Genomic DNA, 20,781 nt, shown 5'->3' on the forward strand with positions numbered 1-20,781 from the left:
AAGGACTATCTGTAGATAATCTGATTAGTAAAAGGACTAGTGGGATGGGAATCTTCGGTGATTAATCTGCTGTCTCTCTCAAACCGAAGGGATGTTCCAGATCTACTGAATGAGCTTTCTGTAAACGTTTATTCTGAATTATATCAGATATTGCCAAGCAAGAACGTGTCAATATTTTATAGAACCCGTAACATTTTAAAGGACGTCCCTCACTATTGCCTAAAACTCTTTAACGTTGCCTCCTAATATAATATTTGTATACAGTTTTTATGTTCTGTTTTAATCCTACGCTGCCCAAACTTGCTCTGTGAGTGAGATGGGCAGTTTCTAAATTTGATATGGATAATTAAATAAATAAAACACAACAGCTTTTCTTTGAAGTCTGTGTGCGTGTATTAATCAAAGTCTTTCTCGATTGTCTTGGTGAAATTGCACGCATATTTGGTACCGTAGATGTTGGCAGCTTTCCTTTACTCCCCCACTTTGGTTGAAGGTCTTTCAGGAAATTGGAGAAAGTACATAGTAACATTCGACAATTAATTAATTTATTAATTCTAGGGTGACTCTATTGCTCCTTCCATGCCCCCCCCAATTTATAAACTGATGCATCATAAGGAATTATATTAATTGTTTTATTGCCGGATGTAACATACCAAAACATCAAAAAATTAATACTCTAGATTCAATAAAATATGAGAATTATCTCACGTGTGAATCATCATATCAATCGTGAAAGTGTGAGAATTATCACTGACAGAACAATTAATGTTATAGGAAGTGATCCTTTTAAGGGCTGTTCTAAATATGCCCGCCTGTTTTTTCAAACATTTGATTGATACGTGCACGTATGTCAGTGTTACCCATAGCAACCACACAGGCAGATCCTCTCCATCTGCTGAGTCCACCACCTGAACCTCCAGGTCTTCGGAGGGGCCCCCATCAGGGCTGAGTCCACCCCCGCCCCGCCTTGCGGCTGACCATCCCCATCTCTTTCCTTTCCCTGTGTGGAGCCTCCTCTGAAGGGCTGGCAGTAAGACCGTTTGAGCCTGGTGCCTTGAGTAAGAAGCTCCAGGTGGATTCTCTTGACGAGAACAGAATAGAATAGAATAGAATAGAATAGAATAGAATAGAATAGAATAGAATAGAATAGAATAGAATAGAATAGAATAGAATAGAATAGAATAGAATAGAATGGAGTAGAGTAGAGTAGAGTAGAGTAGAGTAGAGTAGAGTAGAGTAGAGTAGAATAGAATAGAATAGAATAGAATAATAAAATAGAATTAGAAATAAACAATAGAAAAGATTAGAACAGAACAGAACAGAACAGAAGAGAATTGAACAGAATAGAATAGAATTAGAAATAAACAATGGAGTAGAATAGAATTAAAAATAAACAATAGAGTAGAATAGAATAGAATAGAATAGAATAGAATAGAATAGAATAGAATAGAATAGAATAGAATAGAATTAGAAATAAACAATAGAATAGAATAGAATAGAATGGAATATAGAATTGAACAGAACAGAACAGAAGAGAATTAGAAATTAGAATAGAATAGAATAGAATAGAATATAGAATTGAACACCAAGAGAAGAGAATTAGAAATAAACAATAGAATAGAATAGAATTAAAAATAAACAATAGAATAGAATAGAATTAGAAATAAACAATAAAATAGAATAGAATAGATTGGAATATAGAATTGAACAGAAGAGAATTAGAATAGAAGAGAATTAGAATAGAATAGAATAGAATAGAATAGAATAGAATAGAATAGAATAGAATAGAATTCAGAATATCCTATCCTATCCTATCCTGGTTAGGGAAAGGAGGTCTGGCCTGGCAGGCAGCTCTTTCCTGCAGCTTTGCCGCCTCTGCGCTTGGCCACTCTCTGCCTCAGGGTCTTGCCTGGGGGGGAGCGGGGCGACCAGGGCCCCCTCTGCCTCTCTTGGGGGGAGGGATCCTGGCTTTCCTGACCTTGCCTTAGCCAAAGCTGTCTTGGCTTTTACTGCTGGATGCCCAGGGCATGGAGGGGAGAGGAAAGAGGCTGCAGTCCAGAGGGACCCACATTATTGTTGGGGGGGGGAACCGCTTCCCTTCCTCTGACTCCCAATGTCCCCACGGACCGAGAATGAGACTCCAGATTTTGCACACCGAAACTGGTCTCTGAGCGGTGAGGGGAAAGTGACAGAGCCCTCCCTTGTGTGTATTTGGAGGTGTGGAAGGAGGGATCCAAAGCCCAGCTTTGCACCCCCGCCAAGGACTCACTCGCAGCCCCGCTGGCCATCACTGAGGGCCCCCAAGGGCAGGGATACCTCCTGTCCTGACCAAGGCTTCCTCTGGCAGAGCAGGCAGCTTCCCAGGACAGGCATAGCTCATGGAACCCCCCCCCAAGACATACACTCCGGCCCCTCTGCCCACTTGAGCAGCTCGGGGAGGGGGGCTGCATGGAAGCCCCCACAGGGCCTTTCAGAATGCAGAGCCAGAAGGACCTTCAGCCAGAGGGAGGCAGATCTTAGTGTCCCTGGAGAGTCTGAGCAGAGGGACAATGGAGCCCAGGCTGGGGGGGGAGGGGGCTGCCCTTTGCTGTGTCTTTTGCCTCTGGGGTGCCTCCCTGCATTGAGTGGGGATGGACTGGATGGCCTCAAGGATCCCTTCTGACCCTGGAGTTTGGCAGTGTTGGAGGCCCTGAATGGGACAATGGGGGGGAGGGGGATGCTGGAACACGGGATTTCGGGGGGGGGGGCTGAGTCCTCAGCCAGAAAAGAAAGGGAGCACCCACTTTCTCCCGCAGGAGGAAAGAAGCCAGACAAATTGGGGGGGGGGGCAGTTGTTCCAGGAAAGATGCAGATCCTTGGGCTGAATCACCAAGTCTGATGGGTTTGGGTTTTAATTATTGTTTTTAAGTAATTTATTTATTGTATTTGGGCACTATGGTTGAATCTGTTTTTAATTTTTGTTTTTGGCATTTATTGCCCTGTTCACCGCCCTGAGTCCTTCGGGAGAAGGGCGGTATACAAATTAAATTAAATAAAAGAAATAAGTGACTTTTGGATGGCCTCTGGCACCCCCACTTCCCTTTTGGAGCCCTTCATTTAGCAACAGGGGCCCCCAGCACCCCCCAGAGGATCCTGGCAAGGGCGCCCAGGAGCTGGGAAGGCTGCCAGGGGAGAGAGACGGAGGAGACGAGACAAAGGACTTTGCACTTTCTAAACATTGGTGTGTCTCTTTGGGTGTGAAAAGGGGAAAGGAACGTGCCAGGGGCCATCTGCCTCGTCTCCGCTCCATTGCCAGATCCGGTGAAGCGCCTGGGAACCGTCCCTTATTTAATTTAATTAAATTATGGGACTTATATGCCGCCCTATCTCCCGAAGTACTCAGGGCGGCTAACAACAATAAAAACAAAAATAAAAACAATGAATACAAATATTAAAAGAAATTAAATTTTACAAAGCCCCACTAAAAACCAGTACAAATTAAAAACATAATTAAAACCCCCAACGTCAGTCCAGGTCGGCCAGTTGGAAAAGATACGTCTTTAGGTCGCGACGAAAGTACCGGAGATCTAGGGCCATCTGAAGTTCTCGGGGGAGCTGATTCCAAAGGGCAGGCGCCCCAAAAGAGAAGGCCCTCCCCCTGGGGGTCGCCGGCCGACATTGTCTGGCCGACGGCACCCTGAGGAGACCCTCTCTGTGTGAGCGCACAGGGCGATGGGAAGTTGTCCCCGGCAGCAGACGGTCCTGCAACTATCCCGGGCCTAAGCTTATCCGCTTCGGTTCCCATAACGACTTCGCACCTGTGGATTGGCTGGATGCGAACTGGACAGTTGGGCTCTGAGGTGGGGTGTTGGGAGACGAAAGGCTTAATGTTGCAATTCGCACGGGAAAACTTTAGATCTTGCTTTGCTCCCTTGCTATCACTCTCTCTCAATAAAAGTTCCTTTTGAAATAATGCCTGTTTCAAGAGTTCTGCTTTCTTGGGAGGAGTAGTTGAGGCAGGACCTTACACTGTCCCCTGCTTTCTCATCGGGGTGAGGAAGCAACAGGCTCTCACTGTTGGGTTGTTCCTGCTCCTCAGGCCTCTTTTCCTGGGGCCTCTTTCTCTTCCTCACCCCCCCCCCTTCCCTCCAGGGAAGCTTTCCTCCAGACTGGGGAGTTAGCCTCCCAGCTGCCAGCTCCAGCATTTCCCAAAATCTCCAGCCTAACTCTTCATAATACTGAAAGTAAAGAACATACTTTGCAATACGGGTTGCAGTTGTCAGGTAGACTGCCACTATGGATTGAGGTTCAATTTCTGCTGTAAGGAATGGTTCCCCTGGGGTTGCTTCAGAGGCTTTTCTTGGCCTGCAGGTTCACAGGACTGGAGTCCCTGGGCAGTTTTCCATCAGAGGTCCCAAACCGGTTGGCTGTTCCTGGTGACAAACACACCCTTATGCCAGAAAATGGGCTGGGTTGTATTTTTTTTGGCAAGGGCACCATACGTACCTCTGCCATAGAACTGAGGCTGCTGGAGCAAAGTCACCCCACCCACTGCTGTGAAAGGGGGCTCAGGGAGTGCCTGGCAGCCCCTGGGGTCAGGGCGGTGGTGGTCTGTGTGAAGGTCAGGGAGCGCGTGGGGGGGGGGGCAGCCTCCCAAGGCAACTCAGGCGGGGAGGTCAAAGATGTCCTGGCAGAGGCACTGGCAGAGGCTGTAGAAGACGCAGAGCAGGAGGCTGGAGGGCACCAGGCTGACCAGCACCAGGCCCAGGTTGGGGCGCTCCACCAGCAGCAGGTAGATGCCTAAGGGCAAGGAGCTGAAGTAGACCAGGCCCAGCAGGCCCAGCAGGAACCGGGGCGCGGCGCGCTGGGGGCCGCACGAGCGAGGGCAGAGGGGCAGCGGGCTGCGGCAGGGCAAGGAGGCCACGCTGGGCGGGCGGTAGAAGCGCATCACGTCCACCAGATCCAGCCCCGCGTGGGCGGCGGCGGCCTCCGGCACCTCCAGCAGGGTGATGACCAGGCAGTCCGAGGAGCGCCGCTTGCCGTCGGCCGGGGGCTCCAGCACGCCGGGGCAGAGCAGCAGCTCCGGGGAGGGCGGGGGGCCGCCTCGCTGGCCGAGCAGCTCCAGCAGCCGCCCGTCGTCCGGCAGCCGCGCCACGTCCTCGCCCGGCACGGGCGTCTCCTGCCGGCAGAAGGGGCAGCGCAGCCCGGCGGGGGAGCGGCCCGCCTCGGCCATCCGGCGCAGGCAGCGGGCGCACAGCCGGTGGCGGCAGCCGAGCAGTTTGGGCCGTCGGGCGCGCCCGTCGAAGCTCTCGCAGCAGATGCCGCACTCCGTCTCGGCGGCCGCCGAGCCCAGCGGCGGGGCCCGCTCGCCCCGGCCCTTCGCCAGGGGCATGGCAGCCCCGGGGGGGCCCGGCGCCTGCAGGGGACGGAAAGCAAAGGGGCGTGAGAAGCGGCGCCGAGAAGGGGTCCTGCCTGGCAGTCCCGGGGCAGCGGAGCCAGCTCAACCGACAGCCCGGCTGGTCCGAGACGCTCCCCCCGCCCCGCGTCCGCACGGCAACCGGTCCTTAGGCGCCCTCGGCCCCGGGACCCGGCGGTCCTGGGCGCCCGGAGCCAGCGCTGCCGCTCCCGGGGGCGGGGAGCGACTCTGGGGCAGAAATCCTCGCGCTCCCCGCTTGGAGAGCCCCTCCGTGAAGCCCGGCAAGCCCCCGTCCCCACGGCCCGCATTGCGGGAAGGAGGAGGGCTCAGACTCGGCCCGGGAAGGCGGCCCCACCGCTGCCTGCAGCTGCTCAGCCCCCGCGCCGCCTTCCTCGCCCGGGGAGACCCTCCGCCCCCTTAGCCCCGGGGGGCAAGCAGGCGCGCGCGCGAGGAGGGGGGGGCAACGGACCGCCCAAACCCTCGCCTGGAAAGACCGCAGCGCCCCCTCCCTCCCCCCCGTCCCTCGGGCGCAGGGACCCCCGGGCCGGCTCTGCCCCCGGCCTGCTTACCTCGCTGCAGGCGCGAAGAGACCCGCCCGGCCGCCCGCCCGCCTCGCAGGGACTGCCGCATCGCCGGCTGGGCGCTCCCGGGCCGCGGGCATCCGCCTCCCCGTTGCCATGGCGACGCAGACCGAGCCGGTTTGGGCGAGGCCCCCTCCCCCTCCCTGAGCCCGCCCCCCTCGCGGGGTCCCGGGTGCGGAAGGGGCTCCTCGGGCCCGGGGCGGGCAGCGGCCGCCGCGGCCGAAAGAGGCAAACCCCCCCCCCGCTCGTTTCAGGCGCTCGGCGCGGAAGAGCCTCTTAAACGACCGCGGGGGAGGCGGTCGCGTCCCCCAGGCCGCCCCCACGGGAAGATTTCGCCCCGTCCCGCTTCTCCGCCTGTGGCCTCGCCGCGCTCTCAGCCGCGGAGACGCGTCTGCGGGCTGCCCTTAAGCGGGAGACTCCGGACAGGCTGGCGGGGTTCCCGAAGCCCCCCGGAATGAAGGAGCTGCCCAGACAGAAGCAGCGCAGTCCCAGCACAGCTTCCCTCCTCCGTCTTGGCGAGGCGCTTGAGAAGACCCGTCACTCACCCTTCTGGCCCAGAGCAGAGACGGGCTGGACGTTCCCGCCGTCTGATGGGTTTGCAACTGGACGGCTGCACGGAGGGAAAGGGGTGTGTGTGTGTGGGGGGGTCTTCAGCCCTCGTCTTTAAACACTTAAAAAAAGCAAGTAGCGTTCATCAGTTTGTGGGTGACGCCAACTGAAAGAAAGGGGTTCACCCCGCTACGGGACACAGCAAACTCCTCCGTGGAGATTCTCGGTCATCCAGGTCAGTTATCCCAAAGATGCTTTTCCACAAGGCCACTAAACCTTCTTGCTCCACGCCTATTTGCACCACTCAGGCGACTCTGGAGACACAGGCAAACCTCCAGGTGGCCTCAAGGACTCTCTGAAAGAAGGCAAATGACCGGCTGTCTGCAAGGAGTATAAATCCTTCACCGTCCGGTCAGAGCTGGAGAAGCTCCTTGGAGGAGAAGCGAAACGTCTTCAAGGAAAAACAGGAAAGTCCGGTGGCCTCCCGGAAAAACACCTCTGGGACCTTCCTGCTAACAATACGGGACCACGTCCAGCAGGGTGGTGATGCTCAGCGGTGGAGAGGTCGGGAGGGGGAGTCCCAGGGCCGAGCAAGCAGGGTGCCCCAGCGGCTGAAAAAGGCAAAATGCATCCAAAGCAGAGCAACCATTCCGCTCCTCTGGCTTAACCCACTCCTGGAACACCACCTCCCGTTCCGGCCTTTGCATTTTGCTTTCATCCCAGAGGAGGTGGGGAAGACAGTGGCAGGTCAAGCAGCCCCATGTTGGAATTCAGATGCTTATTTGGAAGGAGGCCCCCAGACCCAGCGGTCAGAAGAGCCCGCCTGGGACAGAGGTGGGCCTTTCTCCCTCCAGATGACCCACCAGGCAAGTCTGGAGGATCCTGGTCTGGAGCAGGGCTTGGACTGCGTGATGATGATGGTGGTCTAATTCACACACTTGACATTTTGCCAAATGATTTTAGCAACGTTTGGCTGTTCTGTCCTCCCCGAATAGCAAAATGAAGCTTCTTCCACTGGCTCCAGGGCCTTCGCACTCTTAAATGAGAATATTTTTGGCCAGGATTACAGTATGATATGCCACAGGTTCCCCTCCGCCTTTGCAGTCAGATGCTGCTTGCATTTCAAATACTTTTTATTATTGCAGAAACGGCTGCTTCAGAGCCAAGAGGCCGCTTGGAGGCGACACAGCGCCACCCGGGCCTTTCTCAGACTCCTCTGGCAGATCGGCCCAACTGGCCTGGAAAAGGCAGGGTGGCGGGACCCTGGCCCACCAGAGACCACCACCAGGCAGGATGGGCAGTGCGTGCTTGCGTGTTATGCACACCTCTAGGGCTGGGGATGCAACCACGCGGCAGCCCATCTAAAGGGGACCCCCCCACCCCGAGTTCCCACTGGCGGACCTTTGCCAACTCTTCAAGGTGTGGAAGACCCTTCCCAGCTTTTGGGTGGGGTGGGGGTCTTCCACTCGCCAGGCGCCTGAGCCCCCTCCCGGCTCCATCCAGGCCAGCCTCCTGTTCCTGCAGGGACCTGGAAATCGCAGGAGGCGCAGCGACAGGTGGCCCTCGGCTTATGACCGCTCATTTAGTGACTGGAGCTATAACAACACTGAAAAAAGTGACTTAGGACCGTTGTGGCATGTCCCAGGGTCACGTGATCAAAATTTGGATATTTGGCAGCTAGTTCGTATTTACGAGGTGCCATTTCCCTTTTGCAACCTTCTGACAAGCCAAATCAAGGGGGAGGCCAGACTCGCTTAACGTCCGTGTTACTAACTTAAGAGCTGCAGTGACTCACTTAACAACTGTGGCAAGACAAGACGTAAAATGGGGCAAAACTCAACAGCCGTCTCGCTTGGCGAAATTATGGGCTGGGCTGCTGGTTGTGAAGGCGAGGACCCCCTGTACACGCCACGGAAAGTTACGTGGCTGGCTGGATTCCTCCCCCTGGAGCCCTGGGCAAGACGGGCAGCCACGTGGGGGGGTAGTCCACCGAGGCCCACTCAGCCCCCCAGGGACCCTCATGCCTGCCCCCCGGGTGCCACTCTGCTCCCCCAGCCACGGAACTGTGGCTGGAGGCAGGAGAGGCACCACGGCTGCAAATGTGGAAATAGGGAGGGGTGACCCCACAAGGAAATGGGGTTTCTCGAGGGCAAGGGGGGCCCCCGAGGTCAAGCGGCCAGACGGACGTTATCCAAGCTGGCCAACAACCTCAATGGGGCCCCGCCAGCCTCGTCACGGCCGTCCCCGAGGCAATCCTTCACAGAACAGCCGGCAGGCCTGGGCAGGTGATAATGCTGGTTTTTAATGTTCCTAAGAACTAGAAACAAAATCCAAAATAGACTTTCCCCCCCCCACCCCTTTGCTCTTTCAATAAAAGTCATAAAATGGTTAGCATAGTTAAATTAAACCCTTTTAAAAAACAAAAACAATGCTCTCCTGGAAAGCCAGGAGCCTCAGGTGGAAACAGACAACTACCAAAGGGCTGCCGAGACCTTCTGCTCTCTCTCACACACGCACACACGCAGGCAAGTCCTCTGCTCTGCGACGGACGATAAACGGCGCCAGTGGGAATATGCAACGGGCACGCTGGGGAAGAACGGGGACGAGGCCACGAGGGCAGCCACCACAGGGAGACGTATTTACACGACTGCTTTCCCCACGCGCAGAGGCGGGGGTGGGCCACCCGGCCCCACTTCCACAGGCTCCCCGGCCCTCCCTTTCTGCCCAGCTGGGGAGACCGGGGAGGCGGCTGGCCCCGCTCTGACAGGCACAGCCCCGAGGAGGCCTGCAGCTCATCCAGGGGACACGAGGGGGGGCCCCGTCAGTGCCAGCCCCGGGTCCTGGCCGCTCCCCTCCTGCTGCTCCGGAGCGCTCCAATTGTCCCTCTCGGCCTCTCAGCCCTTGCCCGTCAGTTGGGGGTCGACTCTCGGCTGGCGCTCTGCTGCTCCCGGACCGGCTCCGGATCCTTGTCGGAGGCCGAAGAGGCGGCGGGGGGAACCTCGGCACGCCCCGAGTGCTTGTAGGCGGTGAGCAGCTCGTGCAGGCGCTCCTGGGTGGGCTCCCACTTGGAGAAGCCCGCGTTGTTCTGCAGGAACAGCACCGCCGTGTTGTGCACGGCTTTGTAGTACATCTCCTCCCTGCAAAGGCAGAAGGCCAGTGCTCAAAGGCCCCTCCGAGGCAGAGCTGGCTTTCCGTGGGGCGGGAGGCGGGTGATCTCCTGCCCTCTTGCTTTGCCCTGGACAGTCCTTGCAAGAGCCACCCTGCGCCTGGCCCGGCATCAGGAGCTTTTCAATTCCAGCCCCCGACTTAGAAGGTGGCCCGGCCAGTAGCGCTGGGCCAGAGGCCCGGAAGTGTCCCCGCTGGGCAGATGGGCCACTGAGTCCACTCCAGGCGGGCCCAGGGCTGATCCTGGTACCTGCCTCTAAGAGTCTTCCAGGCGCTCGGTCACCCCGCCCTTCCTCCTTTGTGAAAGGGTTCCAGTGGGAGTTGTGGGGAGAGAGAGCGGGGGAAGAGCTGTGCAGAGGCCGTGTCCCCCTCCCTGCTGCACAGTCCAGTCTCGGGGAAGGAGGCCAGGCTGTGTGGAAAGGAGGCCCTCGGAATTGGGGGGGGTAAGCCCAAGGCAGCTCCTCTCAGGAAGAGGCTCCCCAGCCCTGAGAAGGCTTGGAGGGAAGAGAGAAGGAACCCCAGAATGGAGGGGGGAGCAGTTTGGCCTAGTGGTGAGGAAGCCGGTGGAAACTGGGAGACAGGGAGTTACAGTCCCCGCCTGAGGCACCAAAGCTGGCTGGGTGACTCTGGGCCAATCACTAGGAGGGGGTGAGTTCTAATCCTCCCTTGGGCACCTTTCTTAGCCTGGGGAGGTGGCGGAAGGAGGGCAACTGCCTCGAGTTCTGCAGGCCAAAAGCCGCCCCCCTCCGGACCCCCAGCTTACTTCTTGCAGAGGTGTTGGGAGCCGCTGCGGTACTTGTGGTCGAAGGCCGGCAGGACGAGCTGCTGCCGCTTGAAGCGACTCTGCTCCATGCGCGTCAGGGAGGTCGGGGGAGGGTCCCGCCACTCCGGGATGAAGACGATGAAGGACAGGGGCTCGCCGGAGACCTCCAGCAGTTTCTGAGGCACACGGAAGAGGTGGGTAGGCTGAGCTGACGCCCCCCCCGGCCTCCCCGGGGGAGGGGCAGCCGAGGGGACCGGGGCCTTACCTCAAAGTGGGTCACCATGACGTCCATCAGCTCCTCACAGAAGGGGGGGTTGGCCTGGAAGGAGCCGCTGATGGGGAAGAAGTCCAGGCAAGGCCTGAGGGGAAGGAGGAGGTAGCTGAGGCCAGCCGGGCCCTCCCCTAACCTGGCCCAGCAGGCCAGCCCCCCCCGCCAGCACCTGAGCCCCGGGCAGGCCGGAGGGCGGCAGGTGGGCACTCACCCTCTGGACCCGAAGTAGCCGTCCGTGTCCAGGAAGGCCGAGCAGTACTGCTTGAAGTAGCAGTTCAAGGGGGAGGCGAAGCACTCAAAGCTCACCCCGAAGAGCTTGTGGAGGGCCTCGAAGACGTGCACCGGGAGCGCCCCCTGCAGGCCGGTGCCCTCGTGGAGCCCAACGCCGAACATCATCTGGGGAGGACGGCCAGAAGCCCACTGGGAAAAGCAGGGCCGGCTGCAGAGCCTGGCCCTCCCGGGCCGAACCCCCCGGCCCCTCCTCGCCCCCTCCAGCCCAGCCCAGCCCAGCCGGACAGCCGTACCTGGTACCTGCGGAGAAGGCACCAAACCCTGGGCAGGAAGTGCTCGAAGTTGGCGTCGTCGATGCAGCTGTAGCGATAAAGCAGCCACTGCGAAGGAGAGAGGCGCTCTGCAAGGGCACCGAAGGGGGGGGGACAAGGCCTCCCCCCTCCCAGGCCGTGCCTCAAAGGCCCCCCCCCGCTCCCAAACGCCACGCACCAGCTTGCTGAAGTAGCTGCGGCTGACTTTTACCACCTCGCCCTTGTAGCGTACGCAGACCAGGCTGTTCTCCACGTGCATCTCCATGCTGGGCAGCGAGGGCGACGGGACAGCCAGCCGCAGAGGGTAGCAGTAAACAAGACGGTCCTGGACGTCGGGAGGCTCCACCTCAGCTGGGGATGATGGGAGGTTAGTCCCAAAGATCCTGCGCCCCCTCCCCGACAAAGAGCCTATCCAAACCAGAACGGAGGGGCCCGTCTGCCCCGCCTCGGCCCCCAGCCGCCCCCCGCTGGCAGCTACCAGAGATGTTGTGCTCCTTGAGGATGGCCAGGTGCTTCTCGCGGATGCGCTTGACGTATTCCAGGGAAATGTGGTAGATCTTGCTGCAGATGCCCTCCACAGAATCCTTGGCGGCCGCAGAGACGTGGGGGCCACACTGCTTGCGCAGGTGCTCCAGCCGGTCCTACACGTAGGAGGCAGAAGCCGGGGCCCTCAGGAACTTCCCAGGGTGGAGGTCCTGCTCCGGGGATGCTCCTCTCCTGGGGCCGTGTGTGTGTGTGTGTGTGTGTGTGTGGGTGTGTGTGAAAGCTCACCCAACAAATGCCAACCACTGAAGAGGGTGCAAGGATCATCCTATTTTCTAGCCTGTCACCCAGCTGAGCCCAGAGCAGACGGGACTTATACAAAACTGGCTCCAGACAGCCCGAGTATGTCTAAAGATTAGCTGGAGACCCGAGAGAGAAAACTCCGTTCTACAACCGATAAGGACACAAGATTCCCTTGGAGAGAGGAAGGGGGACAAGCCATTGTGCAAAGACATTGCGGAGGTATTCTTTGAAACAGCAGCTTCCAAGATATCCGACAGGCGTCTCACGGTTATTCTCAGTGACCCAGGAGGAGGGGGAGAAATAAGGCACGGCCTATTCTACCGCCTTTGCCCAAAGCCTAAATTCTCTTGGCAGGTATTCGCACCTGGACAATAAATCAGCAGGTAAACAAGAAGTCTGTGCTTAGAGGTAAAGGGTCCCTGCAAGTTTTACCCTGCTAGTTGTGAGGACTTTAGGGGGCGGGGCCATCTCTGCTTGCTAAGCCAAAGAGCCAGGAATGTCCAGAAACGTTCCCACCGTCATGTGGCCAGTATTACATCACGCTGCAGCACAGTTTGCATCTGCGTGGCCAGTATTACATCACGCTGCAGCACACAGCTTGCATCTGCCTGCTTTTGAACTGCTAGTCTGGCAGGAGCTGGGACAAGTGACGGGCGCTCGCTCCACCTACAGCACTCGGGTCTCGAACTGCTGAGCTGTAGACCTTTGACGGTCTACTCTAAGACTAACCACTTCGACTCCGTATCCCCCTGGGTCCACACACCCAGAGTACCAATGCCAAATACAGCCTGGGAACCCCTGCCCATAAAAGCAAAGCTCTGAAGCGGCCCAGCCACCCCCTCAACCTCAACCGCCTCCCTGCGGAAAAAGGCCAACCCACCATGTAGTCCTCCTTGGAGGCCGAGCGATCCCGTCGCAGCCAGCTGAAGGTGTCTTCTACATTCCACTTCACCACCTTCCGGCTGTCTGGAGAGGCGCTCCTGCACACCGAGAGAAAGACCCGCTTGTCAGGCTCCAAAAACCAAGGACACATGGTGATTCTTCCAGGCAGATTTCTTTGTTGCTCCGTACCTACGGACAGAATCTTGCCAGACTGAAGCAGACGACTACTGACCGGAAGCACGCCCTCTGGGAATTATCAGGGAGGAGACGTCTTCGCCCTCTTTCTCCCACACAGACTATCTGGGCTGAGCCATCTCTTGCTCCTTTGGAAAGCAGCCCCTCCCTCCTAGGAATCCAGACCACACTCCATCACACCTGCGGACCCCGGGCCCACACTCTGAAGGTCAACCAGCATCTGGAGAGCTTCGTCCTGGTGCCTCCGGCCACTTCTTTGGCGGCTGGCGTCACCTCCTTCCCTAGGCCCACCTCCCTCCCCTCTTGGATTGCCCTCTGGGAAGAACAGGGCTCCATCCTCCTAAAACGGGGGTCCACCCGTTAAAATAGCAGAGTCTGCCCCTACCTGGATTCAATCAGCCGCTTGGCAGCTTCGGCATATTTGAAAAGCAACCGCTTGGCTTCTTCTCGGAACTTGATTCGGGACAATCTGCGGGGGGAGGCAGAAGAGGGAGAGGGCTGAAGGTTGGGCTCCAGGGGAAGCTTCAGAAGGTGTCCCTCGCACCCGTCGCCTCTTTCCTGCCCTACCTGATGGGAATGTCATTCATGATTTCTCGGAACATGGAGGGAGACACGACGGGCTCGCAGCTGCTGGGCAGCAAAGGGTCTGAGCCCTTGTCCACCACTTTCCGCTCCAGCATCCAGCGGTTGAAGGACTCACGGGGAGGATCAATTCCTGAGGGGAGAGCCAGAGAGGGGCAGCTGGGCTCGGCCCCCTTCCCCAAGGCCCACCCGGCAGTCAACGGGGGGAGGGGGGCAGACGTTACCCTCCCGCTGCTGGCAGAGCTCCCGGTAATGCTGCCGCAGCTTCAGCACCAACTGGGAGCGGAGCAGCTCCACGTCCGGGTGAGGGGGCAGCACATCTGACGGGGGCCGCTGCTTGACTACGGCATTGGTCTGAACATCCAGGTCCCAGTAGACTCTGCCGAAGGAAACCCACTTGCAGCAACCGTTACGCAGCTCGCCCCGTCCCAAGCCCAGAAAAGGGTCGGGGGAAACCAAGCCCGTCTTCTACTGAACGCTGCTCAGCTTCACGGGCTACGGAGGTTCACTGCCGCAAGGATGCCCTCCATCTGCCCTTCCAGGCCAACCACGGGCTGGGCAGGGACGCCGCCTATTCTTTTACGGTGGACGAACCTTTAGCCAAGCCCGGGGCTCTCCTCTCTTTCCTGCTTTTGAGTCATCGTCCCTGATTCCCGATGACTCCGCAGACGAGTCCCTGCAGTTTTCTTGGCAAGGCTTTTCAGAAGCGGCTGCCCTTGGCTGCCGCTTCCTCGGGCTGTGAGAGAGGCCCAAGTCACCCCACTGGCGCCTTGCCCGAGGCGGGAGCAGAGCTTACAGCCAGGTGCCTTAACCACTACCCCAGCTGGCTACCAGAGAAAGTGTCTTCCCAGAGTTCCATCTATTAGGCCAGAAATGCTGCCCATCAGAGGCCGGGATGCCTATCTGGGCTTAAGCATTAAACCAGATTCCAGGGCTGCAATTACAACTGCAAAAACAGGAACTTTTGAACTGAGGGGAACGTGCAGAACTGCAAAATTCAATCGTTTTTGAGGAAAAAAAGAGGTTTGAAGCAATAATCAGACAGAAGGCTTCTGTGAATGCCAGGGATTAGACTGGCTCTCCGCTGCAGGGCCTGCCCTACCCAAGACCCTCCGTCGTCTCGGGGCTCCTGGGGACCCTTCCCGAGGCAAGATGACGAGGCGTCCTCAGGCACTTGGCCCCAAAGGCTCAGTGGGCCCCTCTGGGTGGATCTGATTAGGGGTTCTTTTAAATTGTAATTTTATTAAAAATTACAAGCACAACAATAAAAAACCAACATAAACAAAAAAAGGAAAAAAAGAATAAAGACTAATATAAACTATAAGATAAAATACTCTTGTGTAGAAAAGAAAAACAGAAAATAGAAAAAGATAGGAAAGAATACAATAAAAAATATAGAAAAATATAAAAACGGCAAAAGAAAAAAAGAAAAAATATAGTAAAGATAAATGACTTTCCTTTTCATCACGAAACATAAACACTTTAGCTTTTTAGTAACATATCACCTCCTCTTAAAATAATCTCTTTGTTGATTAATTTAGTTGTGGTTTTGAATTAGAACGATTTTTAAACCTCAGGCGTATATTACGTTATTATTCCCGCAAATCGGGGCGTCGAACCTTGCCCACTTTAAGTCCTGTGGACTTCAGAATTCCCCAGCTGGCACAGCTCGGTCTTAAAGTTGCCAAGGTTGGACACACCCGTTGTGCATGTTATTGTTCACCGCTTTTGCCCTGCTCGAGAGACGAGATGCTCCACAAATTGCTTAAATGAAAAACAAGTCAGTTCAAAAGATCGCTCACGAGAAAGACGGTGGACTTATGTCCTCTGCGGACAATGCAAGTTTTAAAAGCTACACTTTTAAAGCCAGAAAATACCGTACTTTTCCTTTTACAAGAAGCGGGAGGATCAGAGAGAACGAAAAGCTGCCATTTTTCTAAGGAAAGGTGTACAGAACTATGTGAAGGTTACTCATTACAAGCTCAGAAAGCAGCCGAGAGTCGCATCCCGAAGTCTGACTCACTCCGTGGGTCGCAGGAGAGCCGCCTGCCTGTCCTCGGGAGAGACGCCCCACACCTTCAACAGGGGCGTCCCGGGAGTGCTGGGGGCTGGCTGAGCCGTGGGGTTTGCCGGTAACTCCATCTGAAAGTGAGCAACGCCACGTTACCTTGGGGAGAAACAGCAGAGCTCGCCAAACGGCCAGAACCGGCTCCTCCCTCGGCACACCCGCCAGCTGCAGAGCGGAGGCCGAGAGACTCATCCAGGGGCTGCGGGGAACGCCTGAACCTTCCAGGTAGAAAAAGGGGCAGGCCGGAGAGCGAGGCGAAGGAGGCGGCTGGCAGGAAGGCTGTGCCAGGGATGTTGGTAGGGCCCAGAGTTCTCCAGGGCGCAAGCAGACTCCAGCTTGGGGCCCTGTCTGCTCCCCTGTCCCATCGGCCAACACCAGCCCTCGGAGGCGGATTATCAATTACGAATGCTCACTTTTATTGCTAATGGCAGAGGCAGAATTGGGGGGCGAGCAGGAAGGCCGGAAATTGTTCAACAGACTGCGCACACAAGACCCAGAGACCCTCTGGACAAAGGGGGCGCTCCAGCGGCTTCTGCCCCTTGCAACCGTGGTGTCATTATGTATACCTATCCGTGGTGTCCTGATCAGCAGCACCTCATGGCAGCGCGACGGAACACAATTAACGTTGCTAGTTTCTGGGCAAGATCTGTTTAAACCGGTACGTATTTTAATCCTTTATTTTATAGTTTACATTTTATGTGGTATAGTAGGCCTTATTTTAATTGGGATGCTTTTAGCAGAAATAAAATTAGCAGAATTTAGCAGCTCTGAGCGGGGCTCCCTTCAAAGAGAACTGGAGTAGGTCAAATCAGGGCCTTGACCTTCTGCTTTGGACTCAGCTTCCTCTCATCTCCGACCGCTGCTTGGTTGGCTTTTCCTGCTCCTCCCCAGCCTTCCACTCCTCCAGGTTCTGCCCTCCCAAGCCACCGTCCTGGGCCCAAGGGTGTGTGTGTGTGTGTGGCTCCCTACCTTGGGCTTTTTCGCAAGATTGCCGCTGGGCTGACCCTCCTCAGACAGCCTCCGTTTGCATAGCCTGCTTTCCGCAGCGGCCGCTTCACCGGCTCCCCCTTCGGCAGGCCCTGGGGTGGCATTCAGACCCAGAGGGTCCGACTGGGAAGCCCAAAGAGAGAACCATTAGCACCGCCTTGGGGTTTCCCATCCCGCCCCAAATGAGTTGTGCGAGCAGTCAAGGGATGCTCCGGGAGGCCATGCCCGGAGCAGCCAAGCCAGCCACTCACAATGACATCATGCTGCCCCAGCAGCGGCATCTCCCACAGCGACTGGTTGGTGAAGCGGTTGAAGTAGTACGGGCGGTTCTCTCGCTTACTCCAGCACTTCTCCCAGCCCGCCTGCACCAGCTCATCTGTGGGGGAGGCAACAGCACCCAGTGTCACGGCGGGGGTGGTGTTTGGTGTTGGAGCCCCCCCCCCGTGTCAGCAGTTTCCCACAGCCGCCTCCGCGGCCAAGGAGTACCTGGCAGATCCTGCACCAGACGGGCGGGTTTGGGGGAGCCCGGCTGATTCTGGTGGGAGGTGCTGGGAGAGTGGCTCATGAGGGCAGCCTCCTCCCTGGAGCTGCCGTGGTTCTCATTGGCCATGTTGCAGCATCGGCACTGGAGAAAAACAAGGAAATGGCGTCACGGCAACTCCTGCCCACAGCCGATTCTGGGCATCATGCAAGCAACGCTGGTAGGGCACCGCTCGGCTGTCGGGTGATCTGCTCAAACCTGCCAGGCTGCAGAAGCCTCTGGGGAATCAGCTTTGAATTCCAACAGTTTCAGCATGGCCGAGAAGCCCAGGCAGCTTCAGGGCTCTGAACCAACACACCGCACGCACACACACGCACTTAAGCCTGGCTCGCTGCTTTTTCCCATTCCAGCTGCTAAGCCTCGCTCAACTCTGACCGTCTTTGCAGTCGGCTGCGGAGGGTGGGAACCCACACATCCGGGGGGCCTTTGAAGCCCCGGCACTCCTGAGGAAGCAGAAGGGGCCCCGGGAAGAACAGCAAGAGACGGTTGCAGGACTTTCGAGGGTGCAGCGATGGGAACTCGGCGTGTTCGGCCTAAAGGGCCCAGAGCAGCCCCTCGACCCATGACGGGGGGCCACGGGGGAGGAGGGAGCAATTTATTCAAGGGCCCTGGGGAGGGGGGGGCTCCAGGGGTCACAGAGCAGGGTCGCAGCTGGCTCTGCCCCCAGCTCTCCCTGCTTCCCAGGCGGGCGAAACGAGGACCCAGAGGGTCGCCTGGGGGGGCGGCGGCGGCATCGGGCTGGCCCTGCACACCGCCCAGAGGGGTCGGGAAGCGCGGCGGGGAGGAAGCGGGCCAGATTCCTTCTCCAGAGCAGCGGAGGGGAGGGGGGACCCGGCAGGCGGAGCATTCGTGCAGCGGGGCGGACTAGAAGACCTCTGGGGCTCCCTTCCAGCCTCATGGCAAATCGCTCGTGTTCACTTCTGCCCCCGTCCCTCCACCGAGCCGGCGCCCGGAGGCCAGGAGAGGCCCGGCCGGGGTGGGGAGGGGGGGCAGAACCCCCGGCTGCCGCTCGAGCGGAGCCGCTCCCGCCCGGCCCACGTGGCCGCCGCCGCCCCCGCCGCCTCCCTCTGCGCCGCGGAGGCCCCGGCTGGGCTGCGCCGGGCGGAGGGGCCCTTCCGGGGCGGCGGCTCGCTCGGCTCTGCGCAGAAGCGCCCGGGCGGAAGAGAGGAGCGGCCGGCGGCGGGGCGAGAGCGATGCCGGGGACGCTCCCGGAGGCGGCCGCCCCTTCCCGGCCCCGGGGCTTGGCGAGGCGGCGGAGGCGGCCAGGGGCTCCGGCACGGGGAGGGAGGGAGGGAGGGCGGGCGAGGATGAGGAAGAGGAGCGGCGGCGGCGGCGGCGGCGCGGGCGGGGGGGGGCAGGCGGGTGCGCGCCCAACATGGCGGCGGGAGAGGCGGCGCCTCCTCTCCCGCCCGCCCGCGGCTCGTCAGCGCGGGAGCTTTCTGCGCCCCGGCGCCGCGCCCCCCTGCTCGCCGGGGAAGGCCTCCGGGCTCGCCGTGCCGCCCCTCACCTGCGGCCGGGGCCCGGGGTCGCTGGGGGTCGCTCAGCTTCCCGCCGCCGTCGCGCCGCTGCCTCGCCCTGGCAGCCGCCGCCGCCATCTTGTATTCGGGACCCGCGGCCACCCGCGCGCAGGCGTCGGACACGCCCTGCGGCGCGCCCTGCGCACGCGCCGCGCCGTAAGGCGCGCAAGCGCAGTTCGGCCTCCCGCCGACCGGCCCGCGCATGGGCAGAGCGAGGGCGGCGGCGAAGAAGCGCCGGGCGACGCCATCTTGTCGGGGCCTTTGAGGCCTCCCGGCCGTCGGTCCCGGCGCGGCCTCGGACTCGGCTCCCCCCGATTTCCGCAGGTCGAAGCCCGCTTTCCTCGGGCCCCTCTCGGGCGGGAGACGGCACCTGTGGCGGAGGGCGCTGCTGCATCGGGCGCAGGGGACAGGAGCCGGTGACGCTCCCGAGCCTGGCAGTGAAACGTTTGCGGAAAAAGGCGGGTCCTGAGCTGCACCGACGGAGGGAAGGACTCGAGAACACGGGAAGTGTGTCAGTGCCGCCTTACAAAGCCTTAACAAGGACCCACCTGGAACCCTGCATCCAATTTTGGCCACTGCATCACAAAAGAGATGCCGAGACTTTGGAAAAAGGGCAGAGAAGAAGAACTAAGACGATGAAAGGCCTGAAGGCTAAAACACGTGAAGAAGGGTTGCAGGATTTGGGAATGGCCGGTCTAGAGAAAAGAAGGACTGGGGGGGGGGGACATGATAGCAGTTTTCTAGTATTTGAAGGGCTGCCACAAAGAAAAGTTAAAACTATTTTCCAAAGCACCGGAAGGCAAGACGAGAAAGGAATGGATGGAAACTAATCAAGGAGGGATTTCCTAAGTCAGGATAGTTAATCATTTGAAGGACTTCCTCCCAGAAGTTGTGGGTGCTCCACCACTGGAGGCTTTTAAGAAGAGAGTGGACAGCCACTTGCCTGGAATGGTCTAGGGCACAGGTCTGCAACCCGCGGCTCCGGAGCCGCATGCGGTTCTTTCAGCCGTCTCCTGCGCCTCCCAGTCCTCTGCCATGTGCAGTCCAAAAAAAAAAGTGGGACTAAAAAGTTCAATCAATTCAAATATGCAGGGTAGGTGCATATCTCGCCTTGGCTCCACTCTTCAGTCAAACCCTGTTCTGCGCGCATGTATGGGCATGTGCACACATTTTTTGTGGCTCCCAGTTTTTCCTTTTGTGAGGGAACCGGTTCCGAGTGGCTCTTTCACTGTTTCAGGTTGCTGACCCCTGGTCTAGGGTCTCCTGCTTGAGCAGGGGTCAGACTAGAAGACCTCCAAGTTCCTCCCAACTCTTCTATGTTCTAATAGCAGCTGAGCGCACACCAAGAATTCAAGGAGGTGGAACTGCCCGTCTAACCTGCATCTCCAGAGCAAATCTGTGAGAATGCTCAAACGTCTCTGCTCTTTCCAAAAAGCAGCTGAACTTCCTTGGTTGTATTTTTTTCTTTCAAAACATTTTGCTTCTCATCTACAAAGTTTCCTCAGTTGTAACTTAGAACTGAAGAAGTTTCTTGGATGAGAAACAACATTTTCAAAGAAAAAAAAATCAAAGACCAGTTGCCTTTTTGGAAAAGCACCTTTGGGACTCAAGGGTCTTTCACTTTTAAGGAGTATGCTCTGACTCCCAGAGTTCCTCAGCCAGCACTTGGGAATTCTGGGAATTGAAGTCAACGCCCGTATGAAATGGTTGAAGTTCAGAAATGCTGCTCCACACTTGAATGTCGGGGTTCTCTGAAAGAAAGCAAAAACAAGCTTGTTCAGACGCAGTTTTCTGTTTCTAGAACTTGGGTCTCTTGATTAGGGCTTCTGGGATTTCTTTTTAACAGGCTGCATAACCTGCAAAAGCATCTGCGGAGGAGTTCAAATGGAACTGGGTGCTTTGGGGCTATTGTCCTCAGGCACCATGTGGCCAAGAGCATCACCAATACTTTTATTAG

The 20,781-nt window shown here is 57.7% G+C and overlaps 2 protein-coding genes across 3 annotated transcripts; both read right to left on the minus strand.

The window, feature by feature from the left end:
• Positions 1-3,422: 3,422 nt before the first annotated feature.
• LOC310638386 (E3 ubiquitin-protein ligase RNF182-like) lies at positions 3,423-7,086 on the minus strand. Its single transcript, XM_083359433.1, has 2 exons — positions 6,522-7,086; positions 3,423-5,395 (listed from the first exon to the last, which is right to left on the minus strand). The coding sequence occupies exon 2, from the start codon at positions 5,369-5,371 to the stop codon at positions 4,643-4,645; it is 729 nt and encodes a 242-aa protein (XP_083215559.1). The 5' UTR covers positions 5,372-5,395; positions 6,522-7,086; the 3' UTR covers positions 3,423-4,642.
• Positions 7,087-8,807: 1,721 nt separating this feature from the next.
• PCIF1 (phosphorylated CTD interacting factor 1) lies at positions 8,808-18,957 on the minus strand. Of its 2 annotated transcripts, none has more exons than XM_083357404.1 (16): positions 18,815-18,957; positions 17,253-17,391; positions 17,018-17,142; positions 16,749-16,889; positions 15,735-15,853; positions 13,936-14,090; positions 13,697-13,844; positions 13,515-13,598; positions 12,933-13,032; positions 11,745-11,907; positions 11,445-11,617; positions 11,249-11,335; positions 10,936-11,144; positions 10,719-10,812; positions 10,454-10,629; positions 8,808-9,662 (listed from the first exon to the last, which is right to left on the minus strand). In XM_083357404.1, the coding sequence occupies exons 2-16, from the start codon at positions 17,374-17,376 to the stop codon at positions 9,434-9,436; spliced, it is 2,127 nt and encodes a 708-aa protein (XP_083213530.1). In that variant the 5' UTR covers positions 17,377-17,391; positions 18,815-18,957; the 3' UTR covers positions 8,808-9,433. The 2 variants fall into 2 exon arrangements, with proteins under 2 accessions (XP_083213530.1, XP_083213531.1); XM_083357405.1 differs by having other exon boundaries at positions 10,936-11,120; positions 18,815-18,956.
• Positions 18,958-20,781: the final 1,824 nt, after the last annotated feature.

The sequence above is a fragment of the Vipera ursinii genome, assembly GCF_947247035.1.
Source record: "Vipera ursinii genome assembly, chromosome: 3".
Taxonomy (NCBI): Eukaryota; Metazoa; Chordata; class Lepidosauria; order Squamata; family Viperidae; genus Vipera; species Vipera ursinii.

Excerpts from the sequence above, each read along its gene's own strand:
- LOC310638386 (XM_083359433.1), bottom strand. The coding sequence starts at position 5,371 with ATGCCCCTGGCGAAGGGCCGGGGCGAGCGGGCCCCGCCGCTGGGCTCG.
- PCIF1 (XM_083357404.1), bottom strand. The coding sequence starts at position 17,376 with ATGGCCAATGAGAACCACGGCAGCTCCAGGGAGGAGGCTGCCCTCATG. Across the intron at positions 13,599-13,696 it reads ATGAATGACATTCCCATCAG|ATTGTCCCGAATCAAGTTCC; the intron begins GTAGGGCAGGAA and ends CTCCCCCCGCAG. Across the intron at positions 10,813-10,935 it reads GGCTACTTCGGGTCCAGAGG|GCCTTGCCTGGACTTCTTCC; the intron begins GTGAGTGCCCAC and ends CCTTCCCCTCAG.